This window comes from Podarcis vaucheri, assembly GCF_965113315.1.
Source record: "Podarcis vaucheri genome assembly, chromosome: 3".
Taxonomy (NCBI): domain Eukaryota; kingdom Metazoa; phylum Chordata; class Lepidosauria; order Squamata; family Lacertidae; genus Podarcis; species Podarcis vaucheri.
The window spans coordinates 5,754,733-5,768,251 of record NC_138761.1 but is presented as its reverse complement, the minus strand read 5'-3'; the positions used below and the strand labels follow the sequence as shown (position 1 = coordinate 5,768,251).

The 13,519-nt window shown below is 47.1% G+C and overlaps 1 protein-coding gene across 1 annotated transcript in view; it reads left to right on the top strand.

The window, feature by feature from the left end:
* Positions 1-11,339, top strand: part of PINX1 (PIN2 (TERF1) interacting telomerase inhibitor 1) — a 58,432-nt gene extending 47,093 nt beyond the window's left edge. Inside the window, exon 7 of the mRNA XM_082217848.1 lies at positions 9,040-11,339. Within this exon, the coding sequence (XP_082073974.1) occupies positions 9,040-9,648 (609 nt within the window). The 3' untranslated portion in view covers positions 9,649-11,339. The remainder of the gene's footprint in view (positions 1-9,039) is intronic.
* The last annotated feature ends 2,180 nt before the right edge of the window (positions 11,340-13,519 follow it).

Here is a 13,519-nt window from a genome sequence, read left to right as displayed (position 1 = left end):
CTATGACTTCCCTCAACTTCCCCTTCCAGTTCATTAAATGTTTACTACTTCTGCTTAATTTGTTTTCCCCTATTTCATTAATCTTTTAATTAAATGCTCTTACTGTATATTCTTACCATTTTTTAATACCATATTTCCTTTCCAATTATGTCTTACACTTAATTAATTTCCAAATTGTTGTTTCTTAATCTTTACATTTGTTTTCTTAATTGTGTTTACTCAAATCCTGCCAATGAGTCCATTCTTTACAGTATTTCTGTAGATACAGCACAAACGGTTCCCAGTCGTCTCTATTGTCATTTATCTCTTAAGTCTTCCCCTGAGTTTCACCATTTCTGCATATTCCATAAGTTTAACATGCCATTCTTCTTTCGTTGGGAACTTGTCGTCTTTCCGTTTTTTTAACACCCCATTCTTAATCTACCCGACTGAGGGCCTGTTAGTGCAAATTTCTTTTTTCTTTCTTTTTTTTACTTTTAATTCTGATTTTTCCTTCCTCCCCACCCCATTTCCTCAAGCCTTCATTCTTCCTTCCAAATCCCCACTGGTTACTTGGCCAAACCTTGTGGACAGAACAGTCTGCAAATCAAAACACTCAGCTGCCTAACGGCTTCATCAGAGGCTGCCATTTGCTGCTGGAGAAAACTGAGAAAGGATATTGCTCCCTCTCCGTTCATGAAATACCTTTCTTGTCTTGCTAGCAGACCAGCCAAAGGGACGGTTGCCTATAAGCATGTGCAGAGGGCTCTCGCCACTGAGTCCCCATTGTTGGCCCTAGTTAAATTGAGGCAAATCACTCTTGCGGACAGACGATTGATTGATTGATTGATTGATTGATTGATTGAAATTATATACCACCTTTTTTTCCTCAAGGTGGTTTTCTCCCACTCCTCATTTTAATCTTCATTTTAACAGCCCTGTTGCAGGGATTAAAATTTCTCTAGGACGGGTTTCCTTTGGCTTTTTCATTTATCCCTCACCAAGACAAGAACCTGTTCAGTTTTCTTTTTTTGAGAGGTGTGTTATCTGAAACTTTACCTTGACATTCCGAATCTTAAAACTGTGAGACTTAAAGATTAAGACAGTAATGACTTCAAAAAGGATTGGGAACCTTTTAAGATACACACACACACACACACACACACACAGAAACAGGAAACAATACATTGAAATGAACTCATTTGCAGGATTTGAGTAATACCCTTGCAGTGGACAAATACAAATAGTAAATACAAATAAGGACTTAAGTACAGATTAAGAAATAAGTTTATTTTATCATAGAAGGGATACAAAACTATACGCAGAACAAAAATAATACAGTCATACCTCAGGTTACAGACACTTCAGGTTGTGTTTTTTCGGGTTGCAGACCGCTGAAACCCGGAAGTACCGGAAAGAGTTACTTCCGGGTTTTGGCAGTCGCGCATGCGCAGAAGCTCTAAATCTCACTTTGCGCATGCACAGAAGCACCGAATCGCAGCACGCGCAGATGCAGGTTGCGAACGTGCATTCCGCATGGAACACAACCCAAGCGCCCACTGTACAGTCTAAACCAGAAAGGGAAGTTGGGGAAAGTCGTGGCGGGGGTATATTGAGTATGTAAAATGTAACTTGAGTTTCTTGAATGTTTTAAAATTTGTTTTAAAAAACCTTAATAAAAATTATTTTAAAAAATAAAAAATAAATTTCATTTTTTTTAAAAATGATATTTATTGAAACAACAGAATTTTTAAAAAAAAATACACAAAAAAGACAAAATTACAAAAAGGGGGGGGAAAGAAAAAAGAAAAACAGAAAAATAAAAATAAAAAATAAATTTCAAAACCAATTGCTAAAATTGTTAGATTTTTTTTTTTTAACTCTGCACTGTTGCACACAGATTACTCATCCTCCTTGGGGAAAGATGACGATTCCTCCGTCTTCCGAGTGCTCAGTCATGCTTTGACTTGATCCATTTGACTGTGGGTTGAGACAAGAGAGATCTTTGGATGGGAGGGATAGGCCTCTCCATCTTTCTGCCTCGTCATAAAACAGGTCCTTCCATCCTTGGCTCCAGGTGTGCATTAGCCTCTTTGGCCATCATCTCTGTTGCTTACACCTCAGCATATTTCTCTGTCTTTAGGATCCCAAACAGCTATCATGTCAGGAAATATGTCCTAAAACGTGCGTCTCGTGTTAGCCAAATTGCCCGTTCGCAAAGGAGGCTTCCTACTTTCTGTCACGTCGCTGCCATTAGGTGTAATTGGGTCACCTTCGCTCGCTGTCAAATGCCAAGACGCACATCGGACTCACCTGTCCTCAGAGGAGACATGCCCAGAACAGTGACTCATGCAGAAACACACCGTGTAGACTCCTTTGAGCAGGCTGCCTAGGGGAGGCAGTGCAATTAATTTATATATTTTTCCATTTGGGGAGCTGTAGTAAGTAATTAATGATTTGAAATATATACCGTATTTTTCGCCCTATAGGACGCACTTTTTCCCCTCCAAAAATGAAGGGGAAATGTGTGTGCGTCCTATGGGGCGAATGCAGGCTTTTCGCTGAAGCCTGGAGAGCGAGAGGGGTCAGTGCGCACTGACCCCTCTCGCTCTGCAGGCTTCAGGAAGCTATCTGCAAGCCTGGGGAGCCCAGCGCGACTTCCCGCCGGGCTCCCCAGGCTTGCAGATAGCAGCCTGTTCTGGGGTCTATGGTCGGGGGAAGCTCGGGCTTCCCCCACCCCAGCCCAGCACCTGGGGGGGGGGAATATTTTTTTTTCTTTATTCCCCCCCCCAAAAAAAACTAGGTGCGCCCTATGGGCCGGTGCACCCTATGGGGCGAAAAATACGGTATATTTTTCCTGATTAAATTTATGCCCTGCTTTTCCTCGCAAAGGAGCCCAGGGCAGCAAATAATGAATGATAATAAAGACATATTTAAACCGCCTTAGAAACAATTCTGATACAGATGCGGACTGCGAAAGATCTCAACTTACTATTGTTATTCTTATTTATTAATTTATACAGTGGTACCTCTGGATGCAAACGGGATCTGTTCCGGAGCCCTGTTCGCATCCTGAAGCGAACGCAACCCGCACCTGCGGGTCGTGATTCGCTGCGCATGCGCGTGACCTCATTTTTGAGCAGCTGCGCATGCGTGAGCGGCGAAACCTGGAAGTAACATGTTCCGTTACTTCTGGGTCACCGTAGAGTGCAACCCGAAAACGCTGCACCCCTTTGTAAGTCACTTTGGGACTTTTTACACAGCAGACTGCTAGTATCTCATCATCAGATCATAAATCAACAGGCAGTACAGCAAAGGATTAGCACATAACCAGACCTGAGCGCTAATACTGTGAGATTGCCTGGGTGAATTTTCCTCCAAGAAGAAGCTCAAGGTGTTCTCCCATTTTGTCCCCCATTTTATCATCGCAGCAACACTCTGACGGGAAGAGCTGTTGGGCAGTGGAACAGACGCCCTCGGAAGTCTGTGGATTCTCCTCCTCTGGAGGTTTTTAAGCAAAGGTTGGATAGCCATCTGTCGGGGATTCTTTCGCCATGATTCCTGCACTGCCGGGGGTTAGACTAGACAGCCCTTGGCATCCCTTCCAGCTGTTCATTTCTTGCCCAGCATCCAGCAGGTACCAGCCAATTTTCACCTGGCCAGCCTGCTTGGAAATAGCCACTTGCTGTACCTGCCTGGTTTCCATGGCTCCCTTGCAGGGAACCCTTCATGCGAGGCATTCCTGGCACCGCCCCGTCTTTTCCCAGATGATTGATGGTCTCCCACCAGTGTCCCCGAAACCGAATGTGCGAGTTTGTTTGGGGCCTGACACTGCCTTTACCTGTCTCCATGCCCCACTGCCTTCATGCTCAGCGGCCCGTGGTTATTAAAATTCCTGTTCGATTCAGGGGCCTCTGGCAGGCTTCCCTCTCTTCCAGGCCTCGCGGGTTTCTCTGAGCTCCAGTCTTGTGGCCAGGCCAGGTCTGGCGTTGGCTCGAAGGGAGTTAAAAGCCCTGTGTTCCTGTCAAAAACTGTGCTCCGCGCACCTCCTTAGTGGTAATTAATGTGTCTCTGGCCGGATTTGCAAAGGCAGCTTTGGAAATCCATCTCGGCCTGTACAGGTTGCTTACGTGTGTCAGAGCAGCCTGTGGAGGGAGCGATCGGCTGGAGTTGGCAAAGGGGTGGTGGAGACATTTGTCATTGTGTAAAGTGTGGCGTCGGAACAGGTATGCAGTCAGAAGGAGAAGGGAGGGAGCCTTTCATAAAATCATAGACTTGTAGCGTTCGAAGGGACCTCCAAGAGTAATCTCGTCCAACCCCTGCAGTGCAGGAATCACAGCTAAAGAACCCCTGACCAACCTCTGCTGAAAAACTTCCTTGGGAGGCAGCCAAGGAACAGCTCTTACTGTCACAAAGGTCTCCCTAATGTTTAGTTGGAATCTCCCTTCTTGTAACTTGAAGCCATTGGTTCGAGAGCGGGAGAAAACAAGCTTGTTCCATCTTCCATGTGGCAGCCCTTAAGATATTTGAAGATGGCTTTCATATCTCCTCTCAGTCTCCTCCTAAGCATACCCAGCTCCTTCAACCATTCTTCATAAGGCTTGGTTTCCAGACCCTTGATCATCTTGGTTGCCCTCCTCTGCACACGTTCCAGCTTGTCAACATCCATCCTAAAGTGTATCGACTTTCAGAACCTCAGGGATGTGGGTGGCACTGTGGGTTAAACCACAGAGCCTAGGGCTTGGCGATCAGAAGGTCGGCGGTTCGAATCCCCGCGACGGGGTGAGCTCCCGGTGCTCGGTCCCTGCCCCTGCCAACCTAGCAGTTCGAAAGCACATCAAAGTGCAAGTAGATAAATAAGTACCACTCTGGTGGGAAGGTAAACGGCGTTTCCGTGCGCTGCTCTGGTTCGCCAGAAGCAGCTTAGTCATGCTGGCCACATAACCTGGAAGCCAGTAAAGCGAGATGAGCACCGCAATCCGAGAGTCGTCCGCAACTGGACCTAATGGTCAGGGGTCCTTTACCTTCAGAGCCTCAGAATGTTCCTGTACCTGGATCAGGCCAAAGGGGACCACATATTGCCCAGCATCTTGTTCTCACAACGGCCAACCATAAGGCCATGAGCAGGACCTGGGTGCTTCATCGCTCTCCCTGCTTGTGCTTCCCACCAACTAGTATTCATAGATAATTGAATCATGGAATGGTAACCCAACCCCCAGCAATGCTCCAACAATGGAGGTAGTGCACAGATGTTGTAGCTAGTCTCATCCATGAATTTGTCTAAGCCTCTTTTAAATCCATCCAAGATGGTGACCATCCATGCCTCTTCTCCCTCCCCACACATACTCTCAATGGCACATCTGCCCAGTAAGTACATGCCCCAGGATGCATTATCTCTTCACTGTATAAATTTATTAGTTTCCTTTGAAATTAAACCAGCCCCCTGCTCTGTCACACCTCACCTGGAGTACTGTGTCCAGTTCTGGGCACCACAATTCAAGAAGGACACTGACAAACTGGAACGTGTCCAGAGGAGGGCAACCAAAATGGTCAAAGGCCTGGAAACGATGCCTTATGAGGAACGGCTAAGGGAGCTGGGCATGTTTAGCCTGGAGAAGAGGAGGTTAAGGGGTGATATGATAGCCATGTTCCAATATATAAAAGGATGTCACATAGAGGAGGGAGAAAGGTTGTTTTCTGCTGCTCCAGAGAAGCGGACACGGAGCAATGGATCCAAACTCCAAGAAAGAAGATTCCACCTAAACATTAGGAAGAACTTCCTGACAGTAAGAGCTGTTCGACAGTGGAATTTGCTGCCAAGGAGTGTGGTGGAGTCTCCTACTTTGGAGGTCTTTAAGCAGAGGCTTGACAACCATATGTCAGGAGTACTCTGATGGTGTTTCCTGCTTGGCAGGGGGTTGGACTCGATGGCCCTTGTGGTCTCTTCCAACTCTATGATTCTATGATTCTAAATGCAATTTTCCACTGCCTTTGAGCTCACGGGCCCTTTTCATATATATTGCTTTCCACATTCACATCTGACGGGGTACACAATCGTCTGCCCTCCTGGCACAGCACTTGGGAATTAGTGTCCTAATGAGGGAGAGTATGCAGATTTGCTTCGTTAGGAGCAGAGCAGGGAAGCAGCTTCCTGCTAGACCTCCGCTCCAAAGCCTTAGCTCAGTGCAACAAAAATAACATTGCACTTGAGATTCCAGGAGTGTTTCTTGGGGCACTTAAAAAAACTCTGGCTCACATACTCCTTTAGAAAAAGGAAAAGGAAAGAAAGAAAAGATTTGCTTGGTCCCTGGGCTGGCCTGCGTCCAACTCTTAGGTGTATTTGTGTTCACAGGGCTTTGCCCCATGAAACAAGATGAATTTTAACAGGGAGAAATGTAAAGTATTGCACTTGGGCAAAAGAAATGAGAGGCACAAATACAAGATGGGGGACACCTGGCTTGAGAGCAGTACATGTGAAAAGCATCTAGGAGTCTTGGTTGACCACAAACTTGACATGAGCCAACAGTGTGACGCGGCAGCTAAAAAAGCCAATGCAATTCTGGGCTGCATCAATAGGAGTATAGCATCTAGATCAAGGGAAGTAATAGTGCCACTGTATTCTGCTCTGGTCAGACCTCACCTGGAGTACTGTGTCCAGTTCTGGGCACCACAGTTCAAGAAGGACACTGACAAACTGGAACGTGTCCAGAGGAGGGCAACCAAAATGGTCAAAGGCCTGGAAACGATGCCTTATGAGGAACGGCTAAGGGAGCTGGGCATGTTTAGCCTGCAGAAGAGGAGGTTAAGGGGTGATATGATAGCCATGTTCAAATATATAAAAGGATGTCAAATAGAGGAGGGAGAAAAGTTGTTTTCTGCTGCTCCAGAGAAGCGGGCACGGAGCAATGGATCCAAACTACAAGAAAGAAGATTCCACCTAAACATTAGGAAGAACTTCCTGACAGTAAGAGCTGTTCGACAGTGGAATTTGCTGCCAAGGAGTGTGGTGGAGTCTCCTCCTTTGGAGGTCTTTAAGCAGAGGCTTGACATATGTCAGGAGTGCTCTGATGGTGTTTCCTGCTTGGCAGGGGGTTGGACTCGATGGCCCTTGTGGTCTCTTCCAACTATGATTCTATGATTCTATGAAACAAAAGCCTCTTGCAAGCCTTCACTAACTTGGTGCCTTCCAGGTGTTTTGGGCTGAGCCTGATGGGTGTTGTAGTCCAAAAGATCTGAAGGGCATCTGGTTGGCGAAGGCAGAGCGATACTTTTACGAGATGGAAGATGGAGCAATCTTGTTTTCTGCTGCTCCGATGTCCTTCGCTGGAGGCTTTTAAAGAGAGGTTGGGTGGACCATCTGTCAGAGATTCCTTTTTCCAACGAAGGAGAGTCTCTCCAGAGCAGGAGAAAACAAGCTTGTTCCCTCTTCCATGTCACAGCCCTTCAGATATTTGCAGATATCTATCAAATCGCCTCTCAGTCTCCTCTTGCCCAGGTTAACATCCCCAACTCCCTCAGCCGTTCCTCATAAGTCAATGAGATTGTGTGGATGTAGCATTAAACGGATTTCCATTTCAATTCCAAATCAGAGTTCACCATGACCTCCTTTTACTCTCCCCAGTCTTTTTACGTTAAGAAAGAGAGAGATAAAACTTGATTCGCATTAGCCAATGGCCATAGCAACAGTAAAACATTACAGTATACGCAGAAAAGGAAATTTGATATAAAAGCACCTGAATCAGCCGTCAGTTAGTGGCCCTTGTTCTGATTGCCCCTGCTATGAACCTAGCAACCTTTGCTGTTATCTGCTCAATTTGATCTGATAGGACAAAGGACATTGTGGCAGTGGCTGAGCGCCCTGGGATGGTTAGTACGAGTGGCGTGATGATCTCGTTCCTCAGGTCTTTGTAGAGAGCGCAAGACAGGAGGACGTGTGCCGCTGTTTCGGTGCTACCATCTCCACAGGGGCAAAGACATTTCTCAGGCGGGATCTTTTGGAATTGACCCTCAAGTACCGCAGATGGCAAAACATCTGGTCTTGCAAGTGTAAAAGCACCTCTGTATTTGGGGATAATAGGTTTGTGCAGATATGGGGCCAGAGAATCAAAATGGAGAGGTAGAAAATGAACATACCAAGGGCAGAATTTCCTTATTGTGGCCAGGTTGTTCCGATGCTCTTTTAGACGTTGACCAGTTAGACTGTTTTCTTCAATGGGGCCCTTTTTACGTTAATATTTTACTGGAGCAGTAAGTCTGCCATCTTGGATTTAGCCTAAGCAGCCTGCTGAACTGAGAAAGCACTTTTATTATGTACAGCTCTGAGAAGGTTTTGTGCAGGGGATACTCATTAAGGTTTATATGAGGCTTACTAGGCTTAAAGAATTGTAGAGTTAAAAGGCACACCAAGGGTCATCTAGTCCAGCCCCCTTCAATGCAGGAATCTCAGCTAAAGCATCTGTGACAGATGGCCACCCAAGCTCTGCTTAAAAACCTCCACGGAAGAAGAGTCCACCACCTCTTGTGGGCGTCTGTTCCACTGTCGAACAGCTCTCACTGTCAGAAAGTTCTTCCTGATGTTGGGTTGGAATTTCCTTTCTTGTAAATCAAATCCATTGGTTCAGGTCCAGCCCTCTTGAGCAGCAGAAAATAAGCTTCTTCCATGGGACAGCCCTTGAGATCCATGAAGATGGCTATCATATCATAGCTCAGCCTTCTCTTCTCTTCAGTGTAGTGTAGTGGTTAGGAGCGATAGACTCGTAATCTGGTGAACTGGGTTCACATCCCCACTCCTCCACAGGCAGCTGCTGGGTGACCTTGGGCTAGACACACTTCTCTGAAGTCTCTCAGCCCCACTCACCACACAGAGTGTTTGTTGTGGGGAAGGGAGAGGAGAATGTTAGCCGCTTCGAGGCTCCTTAGGGTAGTGATAGATATCAAATCCAAACTCTTCTTCCTTCTCTTCTTCTTCTTCTTCTCCAGACTAAACAATACCCAACTCCCTCAACTGTTGGAAGGCAGTTTGGCTCACTGACTTCATCTCTCTCCCTTTTCCCTTTGCAGGCTGCTGCTGTTGGCACAGAATCTCCAAAGGAGGACCAGAAAGAGGAGGAGGACCCATCAGACGAAGTGGATTCTGGCAAGACTGTAACCAGTGCCCTTACCGTGCAGGAGTATTTTGCCAAGCGCATGGCCACGCTGAAGAAAGCCCAGCGTGAGGCTGACTTCAGGACAGCTGAGTCTCCTCCAGCGATGGCTGAGGAGTCGGAGTGTTTGGTAGCCCAGCCCATGAAGAGGAAGCACCCCAAGCATGGTTGTTATGAAAGTGAGGATGGCCTTGAAGGACCAGAGGCAAAATGCCCCAGGGATCTTGGCTCAAGTGGAGAAGTGGAGAAGCTCAACACCCAGAAGAAGAAGAAGAGGAAGAAGAAGAAGAAATCTAAGCACTCCAGTCCTGGCGGTGGCAGCCTTAGTTGCAACGGATCTCAAAATGGCGCCCAAGAGAAAGGAAGTTGTGACTCAGGAACTTCCGATGCAGAAAGCAATGACTCAGAAGAGCCAAGAGGAAAGAGAAAGAACAATGGCAAAAAGCTAGTCAGGGATGCAGTGGCAGATGTCAAAAAATTGAAGAAGAAGAAGAAGAAGAGAAAGAAGGAGAAACCCTCCAGTTAACAGTTAATACACTCTGCAGACTGCTGACCTGGTTGAATTGTTGGTTTTTGGTTGCCCTAATGTATTAGCCAGGTGCCCAAATGTGCCCACATCCATACATACATGTAGGGAGCTTATCTCTCCCTCTTTCTCACACATGCACAAGCACACACCATGCATTGAAGGAACACGTCAAGAGTTCCTCATGAAGCCACATACTGCCCACCCCCCTTCTTCTGCCCTGCACAGTCACCTTCAATTTTTGGCAGGTGGGGGTGTGATAACCCCTCACCCTCTCAGGTTCGTTCAGGAGGGTCATCTGGACACCCTTGTTTTCTGAAGCAATCCTGGGCTCGTATTCATAGTTCCTTCCAACCCCCAAAACAAACACAAAATCACCAAAAGGAGAGGACCTTCGATTCACCCTCCAAACAAGACAGTTAAAGTCAAAGGAGGACTGTTTCTACTCAGTTCTGGTTTTATTCCAGGCTCCCTTGATAACTTAGGAACTGAATCAGCAAGCCTTCAACCCAGTTGCTCCAGAATCCACTGGTGATTTCAGTGAATTGAATGAATTAACAGGAAACTCCTGGGAAAGAACATCAGTGGTACCCTGATTTCCACATGTTGGCAGATAAGTGATGGGATCAATACAGGTGGTTGTCTTTGGCACACCTGTCCTGCCGGTGGGTGCTACAGGGGGTCACCTACCTGGGCAAGGTGGTGGTCCCCGTCTTCTCAGTGGACCAACAGTAACACCCCAGACAGCACCAGGTGGCTGGATGTTTCCACCATTTGCATTTTCCCAGAATGCCCCTGGAGGTACACTGCCTCCAGGGGGGTTGTGGGGAATTGAGATGGAGGCTAGACCCAGCTCTTTGGAACCACAATCTTTTTTAAAGGGAGCCCCAAGGCAGCCATTGCCACTGGGCTCTGCCAGGGCATTGGTGCCCCAACTTTGTGCCCTCCAAATATTTTGGACTATAACGTCCATCGGCACAGCCATGTGACACAGCAGTGGCAGCAGGGGCTGATGGGATTTGTAGTTCTGGAGGATACCAGGTTAGAGAAAGGTGACCTTGGCTCTTTGATCCTCAACACCCGCCATCACAACAGAGCACACTCGGATTGTGTGTTCTCTCGCCTTTCAACACTCCTCCCAGCCTTTTCTCTTAATTATGAAATGCCTTGATTTATGACGCTTGGGTTGGCTTTCCCAGCTTGCGTAAGGACTCGCCATGTTATAGGATGCCATAGACTCATTTGCTGCCATGTTGGCAGAAACCAATCACCCTACCGGGCTTCGGGGAAATGACCCAGGCGGCTTCTGTAACAGAGCCCCAAAGAAATGGCCCTGCAGAGATTGGACGGGGTGGGGTATCTGTTAATTAGTGGTTTGCAAAAAATCAAAAACCTGCATTCCTTAGGTTTTGTTGGCACACTTCAAAAGAGCACCAGGCCTTGAGTGCAGGCAATGAATCACTGCTAGCAAAACTCTGCATCGCTGCCTATTAATGCGTGAATCCAAAGACGCCCTTCAGCCTTGGTTGCTAACTCCAGATTGCCTGTTTGGGTAGTTGTGGATTTCGGGCTCCCTTGCAAGCCTTCCAAAGAATGAAATGAAGCTTTGGGACGGAGGCCTTCTCCAATGGAATTTGGTGTGTGTTGGGTTGTTGTTGTTCTTTTAAGAAATAAAATCTCCCCCGTCTACACTTTGATCTCTGTTTTGGTGTCTGCGAAGCTTCACACGCAAAATGCAATTACTTTAACAAAGGGGAGTGCCTATCTCGGTGGAAAATCAGGTGCGAGACCAACACGGTAAACAGATCGAGCAAACGGGGTGTGTAAGAAGCCCGTGGCTCGTTTGGAAAAGATCAGAAGATCACCGTATTACTCGTAATCCCTGCACACGCATGAGTACAGTCTGCTCTTTCGCTTTGGCGCATGAGATCGCAGCATTGCGAAGTTGGAAGGGACTACGAGGATCATGAAGTCCCAACTCCCTGCAGTGTAGGAATCTTTTGCCCAATGTGCAACCTCGAGATTAAGAGTCTCATGCTCTAACCAACCGAGCTATTCCAGCTGTTAAAATGCTTTCCTCCCTGACATCCCATTTTCATCCCTGTTTCCTATCTGCTCCTTCCCTCTCGAGCAGCCAAAATACAATTTTGCTGTGGCCCGTCATGCATACCCAGGGATCCCCAAGGTTTCCTAGGAATCGAAATCATTCCTGCCGTGGCTTCCACAAGCTGGTGCTCTCCAGAAGTTTTGAACTCCCGTCAGCTTTTGCCACCACGCTCCCTCCTGCACCCTTTCTAGGCCAGTGCTTGCCACCTCCAATTTTTATAAGCTTGTACCAAAAGCAATTTTGTTTTGTTTTTAATCTGCGTACCTTTTCAGCACGTCAGAAAGGTGCATTGGCTAGATTAAGGGCAAGGTTGCAGGTTCGATCCCCGGATGAGAAAGCTGTATATTCCTGCATTCCAGCTGGTTGGACTAACTGGTCCTCTTAAGAGTCCAGCTCTACGATTCTGTGAATTCCAGTCAATTGATCCAATGCTCAGTCCATTTAAAGCTGGCGATCTGCGTAAAAACCCTGTTGAATGCAGCACAACTCACTTCTTTTAAGCATGCATTGGATGGCTCTATAAAACCTGGAAGCTCTGGTACTCAAGGGTTAAGCCAGGTACCTTGAACTACAACTCCTGCCAGCCCGGCTGCGATGGGAATTGTAGTCCAAAATATCTTGAGGGCATCGGGTTGGCAAGATGTGGGTGAAGCCCGAGGCATTAAGGAAGAAGCATGTGCAGTGAGCCCTTTAAAGCAGAAAGGGGGAGCTTCAGGCCTTGAGCCCAAAGGTAGGGGAAGCAGAGGCCACAAACCCTCTCTCAATGCCGTGCCCCTCACTGCTCCTGCTCTGCTGTTTCCCCTCGTGCTTTGGCCTGAACAAGAGCTCAGTTGGTCGTGGGTTCGAAGCCCACGTTGGGCAAAAAGATTCCTGCATTGCAGGGGGTTGGACTAGATGACCCTAAGGGTCCCTTGCAATTCTGTGACGAATCCTTGAACTGAGATAATGCCTCACGCCTGCCTGGGTGAAATATAGAGGCAAGTTGGTTGTGTGTTTGTTAGACCTGTATTTTTCCAGGCAAGTTGGTTGTGTGTTTGTTAGACCTGTATTTTTTTACAAGAGAGAAAGAGTTGCTTCTGTTGCTCTGGCAACTTTTGCCTCTGGCCCCATCAACCGCTCGAATGTGGCCCCCATGAGGCACTGTGGCCCTCCAGCCATAAAAGTTTGGCCCACAAGAAAGAAGGGCTTTCTCACTGGCTAGGTTCAGTTCTAATCCTCCTTTGGGTAGGTTTGCGGGTTTGGCAGAAGGAGATAGGATCTGCCCATGCGATGCCCACCTGGTGGAAACTCCAGCTCACATGGCCCTTAAATGTAAAACGTATGATGATCTCCACCATCAGTTTCTAGACCATCTATGTATTCCAACATGGAAACCAGTGACAGAGGTTATACGCTTCTTATTACAGGGAAGAGACCAGGAGTTCACCAAGACAGTAGCTAAGTTTCTCTATTTGATTTTTTGTCACCGAAGTACGCTACAGGATCCTGCCCTTGCTGGAAACCCACAGAGATGAAACAGATTTCTCGCCTCTTCTTCCCTTTGGCGGGTGGCTGTGCTGTTGGGGTGGCGACGGGATCACACTAGCTTATTGATTCTGAATGTATTCTGAATGTTCCCATGTGATGCCAATAAAAGTGACTTGACTTGACAAGTTTGACCATCCCTGCTTTAGAACAAAACGGGAGCCATCAGCAGGTCAACAGATTTCAACTGGCATTGAAATAGCCATTCGATTTAGCGATTGCTAAAATAGCCTTTTGTGA